Below are 27,028 nucleotides of genomic sequence, written 5' to 3' on the forward strand. Positions count from 1 at the left end.
AATTATAAATTGATTATGAGACATCTTTCTTCCTGAAAAATCTAAGAGTAGTCTGGACGTGAAAATGATGAACTTCAAAGTGTTGGCATTATGTAAGCAATTCCAAAACTCTCCCCATGTTTGTACATTCAATCTTTGCTTGCACATTTTTTTTTTCCATAGCAAAATATGCATGGTCGTTCAGGGAACACCACATATGTATCCCAAGCTAAATATCATTGGCTTAACTGAGGATTGTGGGGATAGTACACTGAAACATGGTTATAAATTAAAATAGGTCATGAAATTGTGTTCAGTGGTGTATGTTTAAACCAACATGTTGCCTCGTTTTTTTGTTTGAAAAGAAAAAGAAGTCAGTGGTTTGGCGTTTCCTACCTGGGAAAAAATAAACCAAGATTAATGAACTGGACTGGAGTTTAAATACCTCTAAAGGATTCTCACTTTTAGAAGAACTGCATGCGGAAAACATTTTATTTCCAAGCTTTGAAAACATGGAAACTGAAGAAGAAAAATGTCCACTTCTTAAATATTTTGAAAGAAAAAAAAAAAAAAATCAGATGGTGACGATTCCTTTGCCTCTACTCCATCTAGTGGCCGTATTTGGAAGTGCCCAATGATTGATGGTGCCAGGGCTGGTGTACTATATAGCTCAGTCCCATTCTTTGTTGAGTCTAAGTTAAGGGCTATCCTGCTGCTTCTGTGTGTGAAAGCAGAGGTGATTCTCATTTCACAGTTCTACAGTTCTAATTACTGAGGCATCCCACAAAACCCATAATCTACTTACCCCAAAAAACTGAATGAAAAGATGGTAAGCTTTTGGTGGAAAAGTGCAATAGCACTTCATGTTTGTTCATATAGCAGACTTTTAGGGCTTTTGTAGATAATTAATCAGGTAGGAATTCTTAAAAATGAAGAATTCCCATTTCCCTCCTTTCTTTCTTTCTTTCTTTCTTTCTTTCTTTCTTTCTTTCTTTCTTTTGTTTTGTTTTGTTTTTTAAGACAGGGTTTCTCTGTGGCTTTGGAGACTGTCCTGGAACTAGCTCTTGTAGGTCAGGTTGGTCTCTAACTCACTGCAATCCACTTGTCTCTGCCTCCTGAGAGCTGGTTTCCTTTTTTTAAAATTTCCACACTGGATACTGAAGGACACAGAGTATGGTTCCCAGGTGGCTCACAACTTCCTATAACACCAGCTACAGAGGATGCATGCCTCCAGGGACAACTGCACACATGTGCATGACCCCCCCACACACACACACAAACATGCACGCACACACAGAGGAGGGGGCATCTCAATTTCAATTTTGCCTACTTCTGGCTTCCTACACATACACATAACCACAGCACCAGAGTAAATCTATGTAGCATCCAAGAACTTTTTTAAAAAAATTCAAATATGTTCCGGAGAAGGTTAGAAAGAAAGGGTCTCACAGCTGTAGAATGCTCTCATGTTCCCACACACACAATAGCCAGGGCTGCTATTGTGCATTGGTTGGACTTGTCCAGGCTCAATGGGATAAATATGCTTTCATTGTTTCCTAAAGGATACAAAATGTTCTATAATCTCTCAACACACCCTTTAAGACAGAGGACCACGGCCTCTAACACCCAATTGCCTACACTTGCTCAGCCTGAAGAACCTCTTGTCTATTTTTCACTGCAGCCCAGTACCCTCATCAGTGTGTTGTTTCACTATACCGTCCTGCCAAAAGTCAGTGGACAGCTTAACAGTGTGAAAATTTGGAATTATGGCATCAGTCATTTCAAATCGCTAGAGCCATAAGTTGGTCACCCCAAGGGCTGGTGTGTTCTCATCACTGGAGGTAGCCAAGTAATACCTTTATGACCCTTGCACAGGAATAACGTAAAAGAAATGAATTCAAATCTTCATATTGCTACAACTGCATAAACCATAGGTGTACACTTGGAGAATTAGGAGGGTGTACAAACATGTAACTGTGGTCTAGGGCAATAGTAACAGTTCTCTGGTACCCCTCATTTTCTGGTTTCCTTCTAATTTCACAGATGTTAAAATGCACACCCACCTTAAGAACCAATGAACTGATAGTACCATAGGCTATAGGAGTGCATTAACGTGGCAGGTGTGTGTTCTTGAATGGTCATGTTATCACCAGTGTACATGCCATGTGATTCCTATGTGATGAGATGTGCCACACATGTTGCTTAAGTGGCTCTCTATATAAGTAAATTATATTGAAACGATTTATATTTTGCAGGTAAAAAATAAGCCAATTTATGTTTTTTTCAACATAAGATCTCATCATTCATTGTTTCAAAAATTTAACACAAATATGTCATCATCGTACAGAAGGAATGACAAAAGGACGCATGGTGTAGGTATTGAAAACCTGGTTTTCATTTTGTTGCCAGGCCTCCATTAAACCAAAGTGTGGGCGGATGATCAGCTTCTCATCTGGTGGCGAGAACCCTCATGGGGTGAAGGCGGTCACCAGAGGCCAGCGCTGTGCTGTGGCACTGTGGTTCACCCTAGATCCTCTTTACAGAGAAGTGGTGAGTTCGAAGCTGCTCAAAAGGCAGCCCTGCTCCCTGGACCGACCTCTCTGAAAAATCCTTTGCCTGGGGTGACTTCTGCAGTGATATCTGAGGAGAAGGAAGGGGGTTGAACCTGAAGTGACTTCTGCAGTGATATCTGGGGAAAACAGGGATTGAGTCTCTAGTGACATCTACAGTGACATCTGAGGAAAAGGAGAGGGACTGTGAAGGCAGCTCTTACCCAGTTGAGTTCTAACCATGAAGACATTTGCAGAAATAGATCCATTAGGCACCCTAGCTGTCACCACAAATGTTGAGTATCGAGCCCGTACCATAGGCAGCCAAGGACTTTTACTAGAAAGGATAGAAAATCATCAAAACATCACTGACTAGTTTCTTAAACTTGTGTGGGACCTGGATGAAATTTAATATTTGTTACTTTATTGAGTTGAATGTTAAAAGAATATTATATCGGTCCATAATATAATATGGTTGGGGCACTTACTGTTCCCATCTGTAAAGAGGCCTGCAGGTCAGGCCAGCAGACAGAGTAGAAACTCCTGGGAAAAAATAGTCAAGTTTGTTTTAGGGAGTAACTTCCAAGTCCTCACCTAGGTTCAGTGGGGTTGTCAGTTTGCAGAGTGATCAGATCTCCACCCAAGGTCATGAGATCGATTGCAGTGCTAACTAAAGGAGGTGTACCTGAAGCCAACAGCAAAAGTCTTCTTGATAGCTTCAAGGTCTACTTAAGACCTGAATGTGTGTGGATGGAGAGATGAAATTCTACTTTTCCCCTTTGAAGATTGTTCTCTTGCAGGATCTTTCATTGTAGAACTGGATGTTCTGGAATTCCCTTTGTAGATCAGGCTGGCTTTGAACTCACAGAGATCCTCCAACCTCTGCCTCCCAAGTGCAGGAATTAAAGGTGTGTGCTAAACCCAGTTAAGGATTTACTTAGTTTTTGATTGTGTGTTTGTGTGTGAGTGTGTGCATGTGTAAGTTCTGATGAGGACACTTAACTCCTGGAGTAAAAGTGAGCCACCAGACATGGCAGCTGAGAACTAAACACCAGTCCTCTGCAAGAGCCCTAAGTATCTGAGCCAGGGTCATCTCCCAGTCTCTGAAATTCTAGTCTTAAAATGATGCCATATTTGTCCCTTTAAATTTGGAAACTGAATGCAGTTTCAGCAGCAGCAGTTTAGAAATAGCCCCCCTTTTCAGAAATGCTCTTTCTTTTTGTCCACACCCTCAAAGTACTTATTTGCTGCCTTGGTAGGGCTTTGTGTGCAGAGGTGAACACAAGAATCTCCAATTACAAGAGCAGGGAGGTCTGGCAGCTGGGGAAGGAGTATGTAACCGGAGCGTCTCAAGTGGGACAGTAAGGACAGCTTGCATTATCTCAGACACAAAGATGATGACAGCCTGGCACAGTAAGGCAAGGATGGTGCTGATGGAGAAAACCTAGCAGAGCCTGGAAAACTTCCTGGGGTCCTCAGCAGCCTCCTTCACCCTCACCTCCTTCACCCTTTCCTTGAGTTTTTAATCTACAAAATGCCAGCACCACTCCCCTATCTCAAGGTTCAAACAACAAATTATGGAGAAATCAGCCCCCTGTTTTTAGTATTGATTTGGTATCATTTTATTTCCATCAGACCCGCACAATGCATTGTAGCATTTTATTGAAATCATTAATGCAAGCCAAGTTCTCTGCTCCATCCTACACCAGCGTTAATGCCTCTTGGAAAAGTACTAAGAAACTGCTCCATGCTTCAGGCTGTAGCGGCATCTAGTGGCCTCTGTAGGAAATGGCAAGAGCCTCTTGGTGCTGCTAAAGCAACATTTTCTCCTCTGCTGTGAGTCTCAGGAATCACTAATGTCTGATTCCTACCTTCAGATATTCAGATCTAATTATGTAGGGAGCTATATCAGTACCAGCAGGCTAAAACTCCCCAGACAGTTCTAATATGTAACAATGTTTGGGAATCTCTGGTTTAAACCCGGACTTAGTGGTGGTGGTGGTGCACTCAGGAGGCAGAGGCAGGTGGATCTGTAAATTTGAGGCCAACCTAGTCTACAGAGTGAGTTCCAGGAAAGCAAAGGCTACACAGAGAAACCCTGTCTCAAGAAACAAACAAACAAATAATGCTCCTGCTCATCAGGAAGTATTCAATAATATACACATGTGAAGTGTCAGATGCCTTGTAGAATCCGTCCCAGCACTTGGGTCCCTTTCCCTTTATGAGAAGCATATGCTGATCACTTCTTGTGCCCATGAAATGTGAGAACTTTGAGTGTGTGTCAGTTTGCTAAGCACTGTGTTTTCAGATGTAACTGTAGTTTTCTGTTAGTGTGTTTGCGCCTTTTAGTTGTCCTGTGTGACTGCATTATTAACGATGAGCTCCTTCATGGAAACAGCTTTGTTTTCAAATCAGATATCTGGAAACTGGACTAGGGACTGCCATTGGGGGACAGAAACTCAATGGGGCATAACCATAACTTTCATGGAACTCAATGTCAAACCAGGAAGAAAATAACAGGGACTCAAGTTATTAAAACACTAGGCAAGCTGGACAGTGGTGGTGCACACCTTTAATCCCAGCATTCAGGATGCAGAGGCAGGCAGATCTCTGTGAGTCCAAGGCCAGATCTACAGAGCAAATTTCATGACAGGCTTCAAAATTACATAGAGAAATCCTGTCTTGAAAATAAAAACAAACAAACAAAAAGCCAAATAAATAAATTAATAAAAAAATTTTAGAAAATATTTGGAGCTGGAGGGATGGCTCAGAGGTTAGAAGCACTGACTGCTCTTCTAGAGGACATGAGTTCAATTCCCAGCTACTATATGGTGGCTCACAACCACTTGTAATGAGATCTGGTGCCCTCTTCTGGCCTGCAGGCATACACACAGGCAGAGCACTGTACACATAATAAATAATAAATCTTTAAAAACAAAAATACTAGATAAGGTGTGGAAGAATTGTCTACAGCAAATGATGATTTGGGGACATAAAGAGTCACTTAGGAAAGGCTTAATTTCCTGAGTGTTGGAAATAAACTTCATAAGATGGTCTTCTCTAGGGAGATGTATTTTAGTCATTCATCCACATAAATAGTTCTTTAAGATAATAGAGCCCTTGACAAGACATCAGTGATCTAGAGTCTCCACTCTCCTGGACCTCCATTCTAAAAGAAGAAAAGAGACAACAAATAAGCAAAGGAAATTTTAAAAAGCAAATGATCGGAAGATTTTTTTCCCCCAACAGCAATAAGTGACATGTTGAAAGCAGGATAAAACAACTGACTTAACAGTAAATGGTAGACCAACTATGAGGTGTTTCCAAACACGTGATATGTAAATTACAACCTGAGTCATAGGATGAGCCAACAAAAAGGAACACACAGGGAGAAGTAGTCCAGGCAGAGGACAACTTGCAAAAGGCCAGAGAGAAGAGGAGGTCTGGAGAAGAGTAGTCAAGAAACAAAAATGGGCTGAGGGGAAGCTCTGTCTCAGAGCGCACACCTCGCATGTGCGAGCTCCTGGGTCCAATTCCTAGCACCAAGAAAACAAACAAAAACACAGCCCACGAAATAGAAATAAGGGCACAGCAGCTAGAACAGAAGGTTTTATGGAAGATAAGAGTCACATGGATGTGAGGATATAAAGGAGGCAGGGACCTCGTTCTATATTTCATATTCAAGCACGTGGATTTTGTTCTAGCTGCTAAGAAGCCATTGCACCCACTCTCTACTCTCCAAGGAATGACTGGAAAGAAAAGATGACTTCAGCCAACATGTGGGCTTAGATTAGATAAATAACACGGGTGAATGATGTGGAAGTTTGCCTGTGAAGTTTAGAGGAAGACCCACTGGCCCCACACTGTACCATGGAGTAAAGGAAATACAGGCTATACTGGGAGCATCCAGGGGAGTGTTTTGCCCAGATTAGAGCTGGGTAACTGTTTTGAGAATGAACACTCAGAGACAGTGAGGTAATCTAGAGTTGTGGTATAGTGAGCAGAGAGGCAGGGCACAGTGTAACTGCAGAAGACTGAAAGGAGTGGACAGCCCACCAAGAAAAAACAGCCTGCAACCAACTGGAGTTGTGAGCCTCACATAGGACTGTGTTGAAGTTTGCCTTGAGGGAGAATATCCACTAGGAACCTGAATGAGGAGTGAAACTTGTTTGAAATATTCTAGAGCACTTATTCTAGAGCACTTACTGAGAAAGATAGAAACAAGTTGCTCTTAAGATGTAGTGCTTAGCTATTTAGGGGACATTTCACAGGATCTAGACACATTCTTAGTTCTCACTATGTGGGGACATGTTGTATAACAGGAATGTTAACATCTGCAGTACACAGGAAAATCCTACACACATACATACATACATACATACATACATACATACATACACACACACACACACACACACACACACACACACACACACACACACACACACAACTAAAATGCAAGTAATGCTATGACTGAGAAACTCTGGCCTAAATCAAGCCAACAGTCAGCTCCATGAAGAGATAGGGGCAGAAACAGGACACAATATAGTCAGGGCCAAGAAGTGTATCAAATGCAGGCGACCAGGACCAGGGTTTTCAGGCAAAAGGGGAGTCACAATAGCCTTGTCTGAGACATAAAAGTCTTGTAGAAGAGTATGATAGGTCCGAGGGGAGAAAATGGCGAGCTCAATCTAAACACTGAGTTCAGCAGGAGACGATAGTGGGTCCCTGAGACAGAAAGGGTAGAAAGCCAGTCATTGGATGAGGGTTCATCAGGAGCCAGCCCGGAAGGTAATTGTGTAGGACATGGGGATGTATGGAGAGTGCGTTAGTTTGGATGAAGTAGGCTTTCCCTGACTGTGCACAGATGGCTGGCTGGAAGTGTTGGGGAAGCATCTGCTGTGGGCCTGATTATTGCGTTTATACCAGAAATGTGTCAATTGTCTTTTTTACAGGAGCGGATACAGGCTGATGAAGTGATTGCCATCTTGGATCAAGAGCAGCATGGGAAGCATGGACTGAATATTAACCCCAGAGATGAGCTATAGGAAAGAGAGTGATCTATGGAGTATTTATTTAAATTGTTAATCTTATAAGAACCTTTTTATTTTTGTACAGAACCAGGGTATAAATTAACAGAATACTATGAGTCGCCAGATTCCCCCTTCTGTTCCTAACTCTGCTCTCTTTGCTTTCCTCGTGTCCTTGGTTTTCTTCCATTCATCATTCAGAACCCAGTCACATCTCCAAACATACAGCACACACACTCTGCGTGCCACACAGCCACACAGGTAAACATACAACACAGATATACTACAGAAATACACATAAGCCACTCACATGCCACACAAATTCCCAAACATGACACAGATCCATATACCAAACACAGCCAAATGCATAGACCTCCTAGTTAGAATCTCTCTCTCTCTCTCTCTCTCTCTCTCTCTCTCTCTCTCTTTCACACACACACACACACACACACACACACACACACACACACACTCACACTATACACATACACAAACAATTTGTTGCACATTCAGAATCTCAACACAATAGGCTGCTTCTCAGCATCCCCACAGCTAAAGTGTGCCCAGGGCTAAAGTTATTATGTGAATTAGTCTCAGGCCTCTGGCTTGCTGCCTTTCCCTGTGGCCTGTCATGGTGCTGATGGCTGAGAGTACAGCCTCTTCACAGTAAGCTTGACTTGGGTCTGAGGAGCCCCAGACAGCGTCTGCATGGCCCCCAGAATCACAAGCAGCAGCATCTTTCAGACTTGAAGAAGCCACCACTGGAAGGGATAAGGACTGTGACACAGGGCTCCCTAGCCAGGGCCTTCATGGACTATGAGGACTGCTATTTCCTTTCTTCCTTTCTTTTCCTTCCTTCCTTCATTCGTTCGTTCCCTCCTTTTTTTCTTTCTGTTTAGTTTTTCAAGACAGGGTTTCTCTGTAGCCCTGGCTATCCTGGAACTCCCTATGTAGACCAGGATGGCCTCAAACTCTCAAAGAACCTTTTGCCTCTGCCTCCCAAGTGCTGGGATTAAAGGCTCACGCCACTGCTGCCAGGCAAGGACTGGTATTTTCAACAGAAGTTTTGATTCCCTTCCAAAGCTCTGTAAGGGGCAGCTTCCGAGTTGTCCTAAAACAGTCACACAGAGGTTCCAGCAGCACAGGTTCTCCCAGTGATGCTGAAGAACACCTTTGATTCCCCCTGCCTCAGGTGCTATTGCTCAGCTGCTGCAGAGGGGTTGCTGCTGGCGAAAACACGGAAACCCTTCTACCAGGCTGCTCCTCGTCTGCCTCTGTTGGGCAGCCTCTTGCCAGAACTGCTGTCAGTTTTCAGAGGCAAGCTGTGTCTGAGTTGTTTAATAAAGGGAGCCGTGTTACAGCATGTGTCTTCTCACAAATGTCCATCTTACCTCTCGATTGTAGTTTGTAACGATCCAGGATAACATGGGAGCAGTGGGCCATGACAATTTTGCCGGCAGACAGTGGGCCGCAAGAAAAGTAGACTGCTTGCTTTGGAAGAAACAGAACTGGCTAGCAAGTTAATGTTAACCCAGAGAACTTGAAGACTTAGGGGTTCACCACAAAGGCAGTGCTTGGCCTTAGGTCTTACCCTAGCCTCTGGGAACCTTTGGCAAGTCTAGCCAAAGGGAGGTACTAGTGCAGGCTGCACTAGTAAAGGTAAGGTTCACTTTCTGTGATCTGGTTAGTGCTAAGAACATTTGTTTTCTGAAACTGAGAAATTCAACTGCAGGGCTGTGTGCTATCAGCCTTTCCCTGCCAAATTCTGGTTGCTTCTCTGCTGTGGAAGAACAGAAATAGCATATGATTCCCAAGTGACCTAGAGACACTCTTCCTTTTTGGGGGGCTCCAGTTTCCTTTTCTGAAAATGGCATAAATAATTATAATTGTTTCTAAAACCCTATGCCTTGCTCAAGATACAAACCAATAGCATAATTGATTTTAGAAAAATTAACAAATTCGAGTAAACATTTCTGCTAACATCTGAGAGTAGTGAATGAGGTCACTGCAGGTGTATGCAATTATGAAACTTTAAACCTAACTTTAGGTTACCAGTCCCTGAGATGGGAAGAAGTTGATTATTACTTGTTTGCTCTCCACTGCAAAGCACTTGCTGGCACTGAGACTCGAAGAGGGGCAGATCTGGGCAAGGACCTAATTTCTGTTTTCTGGTAACAAGACGTCAACAAAGAAATCAGTCGTTGGCTCCTCATGGTTCATGTTTCCTGGGTGCGCTGATGGCCAGGGAGAGGCAGCAGCTTCAGCATGGGGTGTGCCATTCAGCCTGTAAGAAATGGGTAAAGGGCTCCATAGACACCGCTCTTGTGTGAGATCTCATCTGTGCCACGCTGACAGCAGGCAGTGGTTGTTCCCGTTCTGCTGGTTGGCCGTGTTGCTTTACGCCTGGAACATCGAGGATATACTGAGGCATTCATTTTTTTAATCTGCTCCACATCAAACCATGCATAATTTCATTCAAATATTTAGGGAGTGCCATCAGATGACTTAAGACAGCCAAACTCAGAAATCTGAGTCCATACGTTACTTAGTCCTGTTTGCAAAGAAGTGGAAAATTCCACTCGAATTTTTGCTGTTTTGAGAGTTGAAGAAAGCCATAGAAATTAAAATTCAATTCCTTCTTTTTCTGTGGGCAAAGACTGAGGCTCAGATATGATCCGGTGATGAGTGAATTATAGCAGACAGGACTAGACTAAAGCTGGGGCTGTTAGAATGGGGGATGCAAGAATGTCTCATGCATAGGGGCTGGAATCTGGGTGTAGGTCTTCCTTTACCCAGAGAACTGGTACCTATTTCTTGTTGGCCAAATATGGGATTTGCTCACTCATCCATAGCTCTGCAGGTCTGAACCCTTCCAGCAGGCTCACCTTTTTCTAGTTTACACAGAAGGACTCGTGCTCAAGACAGCCTAAGCAGCAAAGGGACTTGGGGACCATTTGTCCCTTCCTTTGTAAAAGTTTTAAACTTCACAAGGCTTTTGTTTTTCATCTTACTATCATGTTAAGCGGTTCAAACACTAAACATGCTCACACCTGAGGAATCCAGGGGTTTTCTGAGCATGGGATATGGTGTGAATTTAGCAAAACAAACAAGATGGGCAGCAAATGCAGCATAGTGGCTGCCTGTAGGCAGTCCCTTGACTCAGCACAGGGCCTGAGGGAGAAGCAAGATGTTCCCAGAGAGAGGAGAAGCAATGTCAGGGATGTTGTTCCCTCTGTCATCTCCCTAGGCCTATCTAATGTGCTAACAGAGAAGAAGGTTTGACTTTACAGAATCAAGAAAACTCCCTCTCTTTTCCTGCTAATAGCTGTGTGACAACATGCTTTTCCTTCTGTCCCCTGAGATACATTGAACACAGCCCCTAGTTCAGCTTGATTCCAGACATACCTAGGGCCCAGCAAAGTTTGTGTCAGGCATGAAGATGATGGCTGGGCATCCCTTTTCCTGTCCCTCAAAGACAGAGACAGTCTTCCACTTAACTTTAGAAGAGAGTGACATGGGACAGTGCCACCTGGGATGTGAAGCGCTTTATGCACAACCTACCTTTCAACTACAAGGAACTCTTCGTTTTCCTGGCTTTTCATCATTAGCCCGTAAGTAACATTTCTTTGGCACTCGTTCAGCTGAAGAGGAGCCATGGAATGAGTCAGTTCCATTTAATAATATATACCTGTGAATTTTAATTGAAGTACAAATGCTGAATTATTTCACATAAGACAGCCACAGGGAACAACTCCCTGACTGACGTCAAGGAGGGAGTAATGGGGCCACCTCAGCAGCTCCTCATGCCAAAGCACTAAGCATTCTGAGAAGGCTGACAGTGGCGCTATAGCTGGAAAGTGGGAAAAGGGTGAATCTGATCCCATATTCCCAGCTCTTGGGGGCAAACAGGAGCCATTTGGCAAAAATTCCAAACCACGAGGCCACAGTACTTCAACTGCTGTCAGGAAGCCTACGATGTGAAGTGACCACCCTACGTGGTCCCAGCAGCCCACCCGCATATCTCTTTGGCTCCCAGATCATTTAATGTTTTTAATCGGAGACACAGGGCCTGTTTTGTTTCGTTACCTAGTTGGTATCTTCAGACACATCGAGACAAGTCATGTCAACCACCTTTGAGCTCAGTGCTGGGATGGAACTACAGAGTCCAGCTGTCAGAGTCCCTGTTGCCTATCCTCCCTGCAAATCACTATGCTTCCTGTGGCCTCCACTGCCCTGACCTCTGAGACCAGATGATGATGAGCTTGCAACAATGTGATCATTGACCCTGGTCTGTTGTACCACGGACAGCAGAGGCCATGTGAAATATTTGAATTAGTGATCAGCTCTGGCTTCATAACACAGCATAACACCTCTGGCAGCCCATAACATGATAGCTGAAGAATACATTGCTCCCCTCTTTTCCAGAAACAAGGTTGGCGAGGGAGGGTATAATTACGTTAATTTACTGTAAAGCACACATGTTTTTCTGTTCACAATTTTTGTGCTTCTGGAGGAAGAAGAAACAAGGAAAAGACACACCCTGTGTCTCCTCCCTCCATAGACCAGTAACAGAGAGCACCCAGGAGAAAGGTTAGGAACTGTTCCTGCTAACTGCCCTTCTCACTTGCTCTCCTGTCCTTGATAAATAAGAACAAGCAGGATTTTCATCTGAGCCTCCATTTCAACCTCGAACCAGATGCTAATCATATTTATATGTAGAGGCCCTTGCCTAGGCTCCTACTCTCAGACTTGGGTGCCATCTTTCATGATGGCAGATCATAAAGGACATATCCTGGAATTCCTACAGACCTTAGTGAAAGACTTCTCCCTTTCCAGCTTCATGTTCTCACCTTTGAGTTACTCTCTGGTGGTGGGTGGGTAGAAACAGGGACTAGGAAGAAGAATTGCTGGCCTTGTCTCATCTTTTTCCACTCACTAACCATATGTCCCATTGTTTCAAAGACATAATCGCACTTGGCATTTATAAAGTAGTTTACGGTCTTGAAACACTTGGCATTCATATATAAGTACATAATTATGAGGGACATTTAATGCAATCTTTATTCTGTAAACAGGGGGAAGGGACAGTCTCAGGGAAGATGGTGGAGCAAAGCTCTTCTCATTAATGAATTCATTTTTCAGATGGCTTGGAGTGGGCTAAGTAAGAGGCCAGGCCAGATATTCAGAATGAATGGAGGGACTCAAAGCAAGGTGAAGAAAAACCAGTGTCAACAAATTGGCAATATCAAATAAGTGTTATAGTGCGAGAGTTATGCTAGACATAGGAAGGAAAGGCCAGATGAATTCAGAGAAGGGAGTGTTGAGGCTGGTGAAAGATTACAGAGGTCACAGCTGAACTGGTTGTTCTGCTGTATAGAGGCAGATGCTGTGACCCCTGAGCCCTCACTGCACCCCTGTCCTCAAGTGACAAGTCCTGAACATGAACAGGGCAGCTTCTGGAAGTCTACAATTCTGAGCCATTGAGAGTTCACACTGGAGTTGCTGTTTGGGGATAGGGTGGATCTTTACTGCAGATTGCCTTAGGAAAACACTTTAATGAGTGCTCTGAAAAATCCAAATAAATACCAAGCAAGGAGGAAGTTTGATTTCATTCCCTGGCGAGGGAGGTATTATTTAAGTGGGTGGAGTGGAGCCCCAGGGGAGCATGCTTGCTACCCAAGATGAGAGGAGAAGCTACTGTCAGAAGTGGCTGAGAGAGGCTCTCACACAGTGAGAACCAACGGCCCAACCTGCAGTGTTTTCTGCCTAGGAACCCATGGAACTTTCTGCCCCACACACTGTGGGGCCAGTCTGCTCCCCATCCACTTTCATGCCAGACTGGGGATAAGGAGGACATGCCAGCCCTGAAGTAGGATGTCTGAAAAACTCAAAGCTTTTGTGAAGCTGATCGGGGGAGGGGGGTGCTTTTATAGAAAATCAGAAAGCCACGTGTTCCTTGCTAAGGGACATCTGTTCCCAGTGGTACACAGAGAACAACATTTCAGAGTTCCTGGGAAACATTAGAAGAAAATTATCTTCAGCAAGAGTTAATGGAGCCAATTTGCCTTATTTAAAACCAAAGGGTCAAATAGGCCATTACACAACTGGTGTCCAATCACACCTTGTTTGTTCTCTCTACCTGTTTTTGGTCTGTTCCCCTTTGCAAGAGCCTTTGAAGGTCTTGGGCAATAATATTCCTTCAGTTTGGAAGAAATTACAGGGTCCCCGAGGCTCAGAAGCTGACTTCAAGGCTTCTGGTCACCAGGACAACGTTTTGGTTTCTCATGATATCCAGTGTTATTTAGTAACATTCACTAAACACGCACCTGCCTCCCCCCCACCCCTTTTAAAGTTCAGAGTCTCGGGATATGTTTTTCTTGTGAGATAATATGAAGATGAGTTAGTTATATTTCTTTGAAGTTAATGTTGGTAATTAAATTACAACCGTATTTGCCACCTCCCAGTATTCAACATAAACAATGTCACATCATCTTACACAGTTGGTTTCTGAGAGGTCTTCCTATACTTTATCCTTCTCTTCTTGTGTATCAAGAGGTACCATGCAAAGCTTCTTGGGTTAGAGAGTGCATATTCCAGGGAGAATGTTCTCCTTGCCTCCTTCCTTCAGTAATGGGTCACTAAGATTTCCCAACATGCAGGTACAGTGGGCTATTACTCACATAAGCAAGAAAAGAAACTTAGAACAAGCAAACCTACTCTACCGTCAGTTCTCAGGGAAGTACCCAAGTGGCTGGGATGCAGCTCTCATACTTTTGAGTTATTGGGATAAGTGGGAGGCAGGGGAATGACCCAGAGTTATTTTGCTTGGGTCTCCCCCACTTCTGCACACTCTGGTAGAGATCCTAAGGGGTGACTCCTCCCAAGATGGCAGCAACCTGGCTCTGAGCCTTCAGTCTGACTGCACCCTGTCCAGACATGCCCTGGTTTCCTTACAGAGCACTCCCTGCCTTCTCTGAACTTCCAGGCCGCAGGGCTGAGTGCAGGGTACAGATTTTTCCTTCCAGACATTTGGCTTCTGAGTGCAGGATTTTTGTCTCTTAGGGTAATAAAAGCACATCAGATGTGCTCCTCGTACCAGGAACTTTGCTTTGAAGCACTGGTGAGCCACTTCAAAGGCTTGGTACCAGAAGGGGCTGTGTTCCAGTGACTCTGAGGTGTGCCTATCCAGCATCCACCAGGACTCATTGCCCACTGAAATCCGATCGTCACATATGACTAACTGTCATGTTGAAAACGTTAAACCAGTCTGTCTTCACAATCAGCATAGACAGTGTCATTATGTCTAGAATCCTGTGAAATAAAACCTTCATGTGCAGAAAGATGGACAAATTAAAGAGAAAGATGTTTGGCCATCTGGGCTCAGCAGAACACCATTGTTGAGCAGAAGCCGGTGTTTGGCTCTCTACAGCCAGTGGGCCTGAAACAATTAAGCCCATGGTAGAGACATAGCCATACCAGTGCTCAGTGTTTATGGACCAGCAAAGGAAGGGCAGACCAGATACTGACTGGACGCCTTTCCTTTGCACCTCCACTCCCTATTTTACAATGTATTGAAGTTCCCTAAGGTTAGTAGGAGATCATGAACTCAGACCCAGGTCTCTCTTGCTGCTTTTGACCAGCTCTTAAATAATGGACATTCCTACTCCTCTCTTGGTTTGAAAGTATTTATCTATGAAGAAAAGGCTAGTAATACCTCCCTCATGAGATTCCAGGAGGTTTACTTGAGATTATTTGTGATGAAAATGCCCTGAAGTCAGCATGCTATCTCTAAAAGGCAGTGGTCATTTTACTATCTAACATAAAGCAGGAAGGGAAGGGAAGGGAAGGGAAGGGAAGGGAAGGGAAGGGAAGGGAAGGGAAGGGAAGGAAAGGGAAGGGAAGGAAAAGGGGCTGGAGGGTCCCCAGTGGTACTTTGGCAGTTTACTGGAGATGCTGTTGACTGTTGATGAAAACTTTAGAAGCTTTGAATCAATTTTCATATAATAACATGCAGAAATAACCTCCAGATGTAAAGAACTGATACAGACACAGGAAAAGGGAAAATCATTACATAAAATTGAAAGGTATTCTAATCTGCTACCTGTAAGTATTCTACTACTAAGTATTCTATCTACTACCTGTGTAGAAGGAAGAACCTTGACTTTCCCACAGCCACCTAATGGGGCCCTTTGACTCCCTAAATTTGTGCAAACATGGCATTTCAGCTATTATTGCTGTTCTCCTCAGTCCCACACATTGTGAAAGGCGCAACAATTCCTACCTGTCTCACCTGCTGTTCTACTCTGCATAGAAAACATTGACCCACTGGTCAGCAGCAGAGGGCACTATTAGCATGTTTTGCACTGTGGGGTTAAAAAAAGAGATGCCTCTGCCTCCATTTGTTCACTCAGACATTCACATTGTCAAGACTTGATTTAACATCCATTGTGTGTTTTCAATTAGGAAGGATGCTAAATAAACATAAGATGTAGCACTTCATACAGACCAAGAGAGATGACCATGCACAAAATTGGACGATATGCTGGTACCTGCCTAAATACAAAGGAGGTATTTGAGAGGCATTTGATTGGGAGGTATTTGAGAGCAGGGTTCAGGGTAGGCTTGTAGAGGATAGGGAAACCTTGCGAGGCATTTAACCTACTGCTTGTTGTCATATGATGCACAGTTGCTATGACAAAAGGTACTGCAGGTAAAATAAACAATAAAAGCAAAATCAAAGAGTCTTGGGTTGTGAATATTACCTCTACCATTCATAGCCACCATTGTGGCTTATAAGGGTGGCGGCTTTCACAGCCATGATGTCATTTGGCCCTCCCTGCAATCCTGTGACTTCAGCTTTGTAGGTATTATATTAACCTGACTAATGAGAAATTGAGCCTCTTGGAGGGAAAGTGACTTGCTTAAAGTCATCCAAGCTATCCCTGGTAGGGTCAGGATCAAAACTAGTTTTCCTTCTTGCTAATTCGGAAGATAGCCTGAATTGGACCAAACATTGTTGTGGCACACCACAGTAAATAGAACATGTTGCAGCTATTGTCTGGGCATTGTGATATTGACCAAGTGAGAATGAGATGATGGAGCTTTAACCACAGGAGGACTTTGGGATTGGGGGAAGCCAGAGATAGGTGCTCTTATGCCTCAGTTGTCATACTATCAAGATTTGCATTTTTGGTTTTGGAGGGGGGGAAATGGGTATTATGTAGATCAAAGAGGAATCCCTTACAGTGATTCAGGCTAGGAACAGGGAGCCTGGGATTGGTCTGCCCCAGTGGGAAGGAGATTTATCATTGTGGCTATCTATGATTGGTAGCATGTGGAAACAACAGAGCAGACAAACTCCTATTAATAATCGGTTTTAAGTTCTCCAAGAGCACCCTCCTCTCAATCCCATTGCCTGCCTCCATCTGTCCATGCCTACTACTAATCCCAACATGCATCTTTGTGGACATCAAGTAGCCTGCTACAGGTTACAGCAAAGAGACTTGGGAGTCAAGGACTAAATGGAGACATTTTAAAAGAAAAAGAAATGACCTGGAGGCTGGCAGAGTCATCAGGGAGAAAAAGACAAAACTCAAGAGTTTGAGATGCAGAGCCACGGAGAACATCGCAAACAGGGCACCAATGGAAGGCTTCATTGGCTAGAGAGCAGTGGTTCTCAACCTTCCTAATGCTGTGGCCCTTTAATAGCGCTCCTCGTGTTAAAATTATTTTCCTTGCTACTTTACAATTTCCATGTTGCTCCTCTTATGAATTGCAATGTAAATATCTGTAATTTTAATGGTCTTACATGGCCCCCCAAAAGGTCAGGACCCAAAGGTAGAGAACCATTGTTTTAGAAGGATGTGTCCTTGCTTGGCATGTGAGTGAGCATCTATGTGGGCAGCAAAACACTTGACTGGAAATTTTGTCACCAATGTGGTTTCTACTCTGATTCTTGATGTCATTCTTTTCACTTTTTACCTTACCAGATATCTTTATATGTGATCTTTAATACACACTTTTATGACAATAAAATGAAGGTCACAGTGACCTCTCCAAGTTGCTTGTGTTGACACTTCACCCTTAAAATGATTCCAACGATGTCAAAACACATGAAATATTTTCGGGCATAAAAAACTCTGGATACAGAAGCCTTTGTCTACTTCACAAAACCTTCCTGCTGTCTACCTACATACCTTTGTTCTCTGTAGCCTGGCATCTCCATTTTCATTGATGGGATGTTTATTTTCTGTTCTGTTCTATTACAAGGGTGGCCAACCTTTGGCTTCTTCAGGTCACACTGAACAAAGAACAGTTGTCTAGGGCCATCCATAGACTCTGGAACATTCTCATCCTTCCACTACTCCTGCTATCTCAGTAGGGAGGTATAAAAATTGGCACAGTCCTGGGGGAGCATTGACAGCTGCTTTACTCTGAGATATTGCTTTCTTCTAGGATGCTGTACGGGCTGGTTTTGTGTGTCAACTTGACACAATCCGGAGTCATCAGAGAGAATGGAGCCTCAGTTGAGGAAATGCCTCCATGAGATCCAGCTCTAAGGCATTTTTTTCAATTAGTGATCAATGGGGCCCAGCCCATGGTGGGTGGTGCCCAATCCATGGTGGGTGGTGCCAACTCTGGGCTGGTGGTCCTGGGTTCCATAAGAAAGCCGGTTGAGAAAGTAAGCAACACCTCTCCATCGACTCTGCATCAGTTCCTGCCTCCAGATTCCTGCCCTATTTGAGTTCTTGCACTGACTTCCTTCAATGATGAACAGCAATATGAAGTGTAAGCTAAATAAACCCTTTCCTCTCTAACTTGTTTTTGGTCATGGTGTTTCGTCGCAGCAATAGAACCCCTAACTAAGACAGGAACCTTCTATGGTTGTCTACACTCTTATGCTAACTTCAGATTCTCTCCTAAACAGGCTGCCCTACCCTTGTCTGGCCCATGACCTTGGTTCCCCACCCTGTGTACACCTCTGCTTTCTACAGACATGGCTTTTGTGCCACCGACATTCTCCGCACCTTGTTCCAAGCAACCAACACACCTTTTCTGGAAGTAGCCCATTCATATTTCCCTTAGCCTCTGCTCTTGTCTCTGTTTGGTATATTCTTAGCACAGAAATGGGCAATACTTAAAAAGCACAAGGCAAATCATGTCACTCTACAAAATCATTTACTATTTTTCCCACTCACCAGCCCAGTTATTAGATTTTCCCGTGACATTGGATCCAGTGGCCTCTCTGTTCTGTTTCCAATACCCTCTGCCCTGTAGTCTGTGGTTCTGGTCTCCTAACTGTCCCTGATGTTGGCTGGCATACTCCTGCCTCAGGGTCTTTGCATTAACTTCCTTACACTTGATCTAGTCTTATAGGTGTCCATGTGTCCCCTCCATGGCAAGTGGGAATCACAGTCTACCTTATTGTGGTAACTAACCATGGTGTCTCTTTACATTTGAACTTCTACAGTCACCAATACCATGGTCTTTCTCTGTTCAACATGCTCACACTTTTATTTTTAAACTTTCTACTTATAATTCACCTGGTTTACTTCCTTTATTTACTGCATCCCTTTGAGATAGTCTTCAGTATTCATTGATGTATTTCCAAAGTGTAAAAAAAATAGGTACACAACATGGGAGATAATCAGAAGTGCTCACTGAATGAATTCATAACTCACACACACAGGATTAAAAGAAGAAATGAACAAGCAGTGTGGGGGGACAGTGGGCAGGAGAACTACACATTTTAACTCACTCAGGACTGGGGATGTGATGGCAAAACCATGTTGTAATTCTAGTTCTGACATTTTCCAGCCATAAAACACAGACATTGAACTCAGAAAGATGCTGTAAGGAAGGAAGATAGGCAAGACTAGGAGATGAGGAGAATTCTAGGAAAGGTAGGCAGAGAGAGAATGGAAAGAGATACCAAGGAGAGACCAGGAGGATAGGATGCACCAGGTGTTCTCTGGTAAGATAAGGCCATGTAGAAATACATAGATTTGTATTTCTGGGTTAATAATTAAGAAAAGGCTAGCCAGTATGAAGCCCTAGTCATCTGCCAACAGTTTAATAGTTAATATTAATCTTTGTGTGCTTATTTGGGGACGAAGTGGCTGTGGGACCTGGTGGGAAAAGAAAACTCCAGCTACTGTCCTCATGAATTATTGTTACATGGCATCCTTTCACATGATATGGATAGAGATTTATATTACAGTTTGGTTCTGTAGTCTATGCACACTTACAAAGTTGATAGATGCCTTTTCCCTGCTCAAACATAGTACAAAAAACTAATCATTAGCTGAGCTGTGCACGCTGCACATCCATACTTGTGCATACTAATGCATACACATCCATACTAATGCAGATGTACTTGTTACCTCCGAAAGTTTGTATGTTTTCCAAAAAAAAAAAAAAAAAAAAAAAAAGGCATCAAACACCAATAAAGACAAGTAGAACAGGTGAAAGAAAAAAAAAAAGATGCTGCAAGGGTAATTTTTCTCAGAGTCTACCAGGAGATGGCAAGTAAGACCAGAATCTGATTTTCTTGCTAAACTTAAATGGAGTTCAAAAGCCAGAGGCTTTAGCATGGGGAAGTGAGGCATTGCACAAGCTACACCCGAGCAGACAATATGCACGGAGGCATGAGAATGCTACATGTGGAGAAATACAAATAAGGCAGGTGACTGCTAAGCTGGCACAGGCATTTCATAACAGGGCAGGAATCAAGTCACTGCCCAGGGCTGTTACCCCAAGAGCCTGGAAAATAGTAGCAGAGGGAGGCACTCACCTCTGATGTCTAAGACCTGTACAGATGCACTTAGGATGGGGTAACTGCCTGGATATCTCTCCTAGTACCAGCCCAGTGGTCCCCAAAGTAGGTGGCTTCCCAAATTAGTCATGAGGATAGGGGCTTTAGAGAAGACGGATGAAAGGTTCCAGTCGGAAAAAAAATAACATCCCTTCAGAAAAAGGGAGTTCCCCATCATGTCTATGAATTTCTGTTCACTGCCTTGCTATCTCCAGGGCGGGAAATTTGTCTCCCACCCTCTCAGACATGGAAAGGGGCACAAAGAGATGAATCAGTAAATTTAAAGGAGATACTTTCAGAGCTAAGGCTACCACACCCCAGGCTCCAAGAACCAGACCGGTTAGTCCACTTCAATCTAATTCCCTGTAGATCCAAAGGAGCCTGTAAGGTCAGCTCCTTACTCTTCAGTAACCGACCTGCAATATGGCTGTGTTATCAGAAGGATCTCCTTGCTGTGTGCTCGAATAGAACTGTGCTGTTGTCACCGTGTTTGGTAACACAGCACCGGGAAACTGTTGCAAGTGTAATCGTTGCTGTTGAAATGTCCTCTGGGAAGTTCCCCCTGTGTGCATGCATTTGTGTGGTGTGCTCCCCCCCCTCTCTCTCTCTCTCTCGTGTGTGTGTGTGTGTGTGTGTGTGTGTGTGTGTGTGTGTGTGTGATGTATGTGTGGTGGTGTGGTGTATGTGCTTGTGTGTGTGTAGTATGTGTGGTGTGTGTGTTTGTGTGTGTGTGTGTGCATGTGTGTGTTATATGTGGTGTATGTGTGGTATGTTTGTATGGTGTGTGGTGTGGGAGGCTGTGGTGCGTGGTGTGGTGTATGTATGGTGTGTGGTGTGTGTGGTGTATTGTGGTGTGTGTTGTGGTGTATGAGTGGTGTATGTGGTATGAGTATTGCTTGTGGTGTGAGCATGTGCTTGTGTGTGTGTCTGATGTATTGTGGTATGGTGCGTGTGTATATTTTTGGTGTGTAGTGTATGTAGTGTGAGTATGTGCTTGTTGTGTGAGCATGTGCTTGTGTGTGTGTCTGATGTATTGCGGTGTGGTGTGTGTATATTTTTGGTGTGTGGTGTATGTGGTGTGTGTGTTTGTGGTGTGGTATGCTTACAGTGTGTATGTGTGATGTATGTGTCGGGGGTGTGTGTGTGATGTATGTGGTGTGGTGTGTGTGTGTGTGTGTGTGTGGGTGTGGTGTGGTGTGTCTCTGTGTGTTTCCCATCCTCCTTGTTCTGTACAGACCAGCACTGGGGACTTTCTTTTCATCTTAGAGAAGGAGGAAATAAGCTCCGACTTAATGGCAGATACTTGGAACTCCATTTGCTGAACCCTCGTCTTTGTCTGAGGTCTTTCTTCTGTTCTGTAACACACGCTTGTAAAGTGTGCTACTCTTGTTACTTCGATATGCCATTACAGTAGGATCCTGAGACATTTTTCCTACATCCAGACTCAGCACTTACAAAATCATAGATAGTTAAAGGTAGACAACACCTTAGGAATGAACAAGTCTACTAGGCCTACATGTTTAATACCCCATAACTTCCAAAAAGGTGCTACCTGCAATGTCTAACAGCCAATACATTCTGCCCACTCAATACAAACAAAAGCAGGGTGCAGAGTCCACAGCCCCTTCATGCTCGCCCTCATACGTTCAATCTGGATTGTGAAGAGACCCCGTGAGTTCTAGAAAAGAAACTGAGGTAGCTGAAGCAGCAAAGGGTGACACAGCACAGGGGTGGAAGCAAGAGAAGCAGCTATTCATGGAACAGGCTGGAATTACTTAACCAGTGGGTAAACCCTGGTCCAGGTGCAGAACTGTGGAATATCAGCTCCAGCCTTGAAGCATCTCCTTGGTGGCATATTTAAAGTTGCAGTGTGTCTTGTCATCTCCAGAACTCATGCAAGATCTCTGGGCTTTGGCCAGGGGCTGTTGCTGCTTTCTCTTCAGGAGGGGAAAAGAGAGAGGGTTGAGCAGACTTTCTGTCAGCCAAGTGTCCCAGCAAAGAATTCCACCCAAGTCTACACAGGCACTGACACCCGAGGGCCATTGCCATGCAGATAAGCAGTCTCAGGTAATTGGGTTGACATCACTAAGCCACCTTAGAGGAGTTGAATCCCTTCCATGACTCCTGTCACCTGCCATCTGATAGCAAACACCCCCCCCCAGGTTTGCTGGTGAGTGACTAATTATGCAAAACAAATGAAGGAAACGGAAAGGTCATGACTCTTCCACAGGGAAGCTTTCCCTTAAGCTAGGACCCAGATTTCCAAGCAGAAGCTAAGGGCTGAGACCCCCAGTTACCTACAAATGGGTACAGGAAACTGAAGAATGATAGCAATGAAAACACACGGGAGCAGGAGGCACTCGGCCAGCTACCCTGAGCCCACAAGAATCTCTGAATCCCCAAGAAGATGGAGAGATGCTATATTCCTAAAGGAGTCTCTCAGTGTACCTTGCTCTCCATCTAACAGCTTGCAATGTGCCTGCTTCCTCAGCTTCTCTGTGGGGCTGTCTACTACTTACCTGCTTCCATGTCTCATAATCTCTCATTGTCAGATAGTCTTGTTTTCCTTATCCTACACTGAGGTGCCCTTTAGCACACTTCTGCTGCCATTGACCTTGGCACAGTAGCATGCATGGTATTGATGTACCCTTACCTCTGTCTCCCTCCTTAAGCTAGGATGGGAGCCTGGCTCTGCCATGCTTTTACAATAGGGATTACAGGGCCTGGTTCAGCAAGGACATTCAAAACATGTCAATTAATAAATGTGGAGAGAGCACTTACATGGATAAGATGTGTTTTTATGCTTAGAGGAAATAATATTTGAATTCCCATTTTATAGATGAGGAACAGGCTTGGAGGAAAAGGAAAACAATGGATACATCGCTAAGACATACCGGGCTCATTCATTCTGCTTGATACTTTCAAGTCTATCATCACCCTTATTCTCTTCACTGAGCTTAGTAAGTGATTTTCCTCAACTTTGAAAAGGCATAATTTCGAGTTTTGCATTCTGCAAAATCCATGCATCTCAGAAGAGAGCTGTTGGCCTTGGACAAATTGAGTCATTTGACCAGCAGTGCAAGCCCAACATGGAGCTGTTCTACCCCAACGATGCCCTTTGGAGACATTCTCTCCCTACTTGATGCCAATCACTGGATGGTTCTTTGTCCCTACAGTGTGTATAACCACATTTTTAGCAAACAGCTTATCAAGGCTCAGAGAGTTGAAGCAACTGGCTCCTGGTAGCCAGCTAACAGAGGATTAGATTTCATCTTTGAACCCAGCACTTTGGATTCCTTGTGAAGGTGGAAAGTGTGAGTGTGGAGCCAAGGAAAACAGCTGTCACGTTCCCCAGCCTGCCTTTCAGAGAGGGCTCTGTCTTTTCGGGGCTCTGTTAGAAGCAAGCAAACAACCTCATTACCAAAGGCAATATCTGATCGTGTTCCACCTCTGATCACTCGTAGGTGCTGAGGGAAGACTCTGTTCCTCCCCAGTGGAACAATCTGAAAGCCATGACTATCTGTAGGCTGCTCTGTAGACAGTGGTGTAAGGGTTTGGTCTTTTTCCAGTTCCTTTATTTATCTGTAAGACAAGAGGGTACTGAGAAGAGGTCACTGGTAAACATTTAGTCTCTCAATTCAGCAGCTTCTCCACTAAAGCCTGGGGGCCCTTTGCCAGACGGGTGAGTCTGCAGGTGAGCCTTGCTTGCACAAGGTGGGTGCCGCTGCTAATTGGGTTGATGTAATTAACTGTCTTGGTTGTTCACCCGGGAAGCCAGCCACGGTCTCAGCATGAGCAACCTTGCTGGGCCAGCCTGCGGCATCGAGCACAAACATTTTTGGAGCTCCAAAAGCAAACAGGTTTAGAAGCAACTTCAAAGTGAAGAGCAGGCAGCCGCTGGGAGAGGGCCATTTCCCTAGGGGGATGGGGAGTGTTGGCTTCCCAGGCCAGGAAGGATAGCGAAATCATTTTATCTTCATTCTGTTTTTAATCAGGTGTCAGGATATTGGTGCCATTTCTGTCTAATGATAATCTCTTTTTCTCAAAAAGATGTGTTAGAGGCTGGGGGAAGATACGTGAGTTGTGATGTGCCCCGACAGATTCAGAGAACAGGTACAGGCCTCCTACTTCTATCATAGACCTCGTGACAGCCTCTTCTTCCATCATCTCTTAGATGATACCTTAGGGAAAAATAATTCCTGGGTGAAGACCTTTGCTGCAAAATGTCATCCACTCATGCCAGTCAAAATGGTGGATCTCTTTGTGGTGGCTTCTCAGCTCAGTGGCTTAGATACCTGGATGCAGTCATCGAATTCTAACAGCCTCCCTCGGTAATGCACCCGACCCAAGAGTCCAACACAAAGCAAGAGTGAGCAAAGAAAGACATTTAACTGGCTATAATCTAGCAGGGTTCATGAGTAGTTGAGTGATTTTACAAGAGTGTTTACCTTCGGAGTGCATGCCATCTTTCTTGTATATAATGGAAGAAATGAAAACTCCTTTACAGGGTTATAGAGAAAATAATGGGAGTCAAGCAGCACAGAGAATACACTGAGAGCAGGAACTGTGATCATTTCCATCTCCACTGTCATCGTTACTCAGCAAGCTTTAACTAATTCTGTATGGGTATTTTTGCCAGTGACATGCATGGGCCACTCCCCGCTTTTTTTTCCTTGCCAATCCACAGTGCAACACAATTCAATCCAACACAGGGAATATTCCCACCAGTGCCAAATCCTTGTTTCTGAATGGTACATGTGTTCCAAAATTTCATTTTTCGCTTCCTGAGCAGGGTTGTATGCCAAAAGAAGGGAGAAGCCACCCATCTCTCCAGGGGTGGTCCAGAGTCCACAGAGCAGAGCCTGGAACAAGTACGATTTTTTGTTGGTGTTTTCCACATAATAATTCCCCTGGTCCAATTGAAGCAATGTTCTCTCCTAGACTGAAGGCAGCCTACAGTATAAAAACTTAAAGGTCAGCAACACAAATACAATGCAGAGGAATCCTTTGCTTTCCTCATGTACAAGCTTTTCCAGTCTGAAGATGTATATAGGTGTTGAAGATGGGGGTCTGTTCCTAGGAAGCTTTTCCTGTCTTGGTGTCTGGGCACCACAGGAAAATATTTGGCCCATGGGTAATCTGTGTTTAATCATAAGATGTGACATAACTTGAATGTTGAAATGACCTTTACACCACAGCTGCCTACTAGCGTGGGCATAGTGGATGCTGCATTTGACTCTTGCCTGTTCCTGGATTGGAGTGAGTGTAGATCCCTCAAGACTGCAGTTGGAGCTATCTTGTCTTCTTCCTTTCATAGTCCTCAGCAATCTAAGAGCATGGCTATAATGGCCTTGACTGTGGAGCAGGTGAAGAAGTGTCTTAAAAAACAGTCCTTTGTTTACAGGAATCCTGGCCACACACTTGGAGTGGAATTAATATGGTGTCTCTAACCACTGACTAAACACTAACTTTTCTTTACAACAACACATAGAATATCGAGATCAATTTTCATAGAATCATTGAGCTTATATTAACATTAGATCTGAATCTTATTACTTTCTTTAAAGGTAGAAATGAAGGCCTGGGAGAAACTTGAAGAATCAAGAAATTGGAAATGAATGACTGGAGACTCACTCTGCAATCTAAGAAGATTTCAGTACAAGAATTACTGAATCCCCCCATTTCTGAATTACTGAATGCCTTCCACTCCCCCTGACATTTTAGTACATTCATTCTTCCTATACAAAATGAAAATCATGGCCTTCTTTAAGCATCTGAAGGACAGGTTTAAAAAAAAAGAAAAATTCCCAGTAAAATAGCATGTTTTTCCTACATGTTAGAATTATGAATGAACTTAATATTCAATATTTTCCTTCCTGATTTTGTCTTTTAATACTGAAGTATTTATTGACTTTATACTCAAGATCTATGCATTAAAATTACATCTTTCTGTATAAGAAGCATATGAAATATCAACTAGTTATAGACAACCTTGTCTGCTCATCATTGTTGTTAGACTGGCCCTCAATCTCTTAACGACTCCATACTCCATAAATTCTTCAGTTTTGTCTCAGCCTTTTACTGGCAGCTCTAAGATGTGAGGACTAATGGGTATTTGAGCCATCTCATCCTCTTTGGTCCATTAAAGAACAGTAGCCTATGCTCAGCTAGCACTGAGTATAGCTACAGCACTGTTGTAATCATGATGTAAACTGCTTCATGCTCTCAAAGTCCAGGCCTGGCTGAGTGAAGAGAACTGGTGGGTGAGAGACCAAGGGTGGAGAATCGAGTTCTGAGTCATTACATTCTCACCAGATGTCAAGTGGAAGACTCCTTCCCACCCAGCAGCCTAAGGCAAAATCTCTTGGCCACTGTTACCCCATCTATGGACCTTAATTCTGACCAATCGTCCCCTCTGGCACCTTATAAGGGAAAGCTAATTAGAAAACTCACCTTGCAAGAATGCTACAGAAGGACCTTTCACACGGAGAAGAACCACAGAACCCAGAGGCACTGTGACTCAGGGGTGGAGCTGTCTCCCAACACCCAGGCTGCATCACTCTGCAACTCCACCGGAGGTTGACCTACATGGCAAAGGCAAATTCACACAGGGCCATCAGGAGGATAGCACAAGTTAACAACAGGCCTCATAGTGT

At 43.9% G+C, this 27,028-nt stretch overlaps 1 protein-coding gene across 1 annotated transcript in view; it reads left to right on the forward strand.

Annotated features, from left to right (window-relative positions):
• The window catches only part of P3h2 (prolyl 3-hydroxylase 2), a 153,367-nt gene extending 144,444 nt beyond the window's left edge, over positions 1-8,923 (forward strand). Inside the window, exons 14-15 of the mRNA XM_027412951.2 lie at positions 2,389-2,529; positions 7,484-8,923. Coding sequence (XP_027268752.1) covers positions 2,389-2,529; positions 7,484-7,576 — 234 coding nt within the window. The 3' untranslated portion in view covers positions 7,577-8,923. The remainder of the gene's footprint in view (positions 1-2,388; positions 2,530-7,483) is intronic.
• The last annotated feature ends 18,105 nt before the right edge of the window (positions 8,924-27,028 follow it).

Source organism: Cricetulus griseus, chromosome 4, assembly GCF_003668045.3.
Source record: "Cricetulus griseus strain 17A/GY chromosome 4, alternate assembly CriGri-PICRH-1.0, whole genome shotgun sequence".
In the NCBI taxonomy this organism is placed as follows: domain Eukaryota; kingdom Metazoa; phylum Chordata; class Mammalia; order Rodentia; family Cricetidae; genus Cricetulus; species Cricetulus griseus.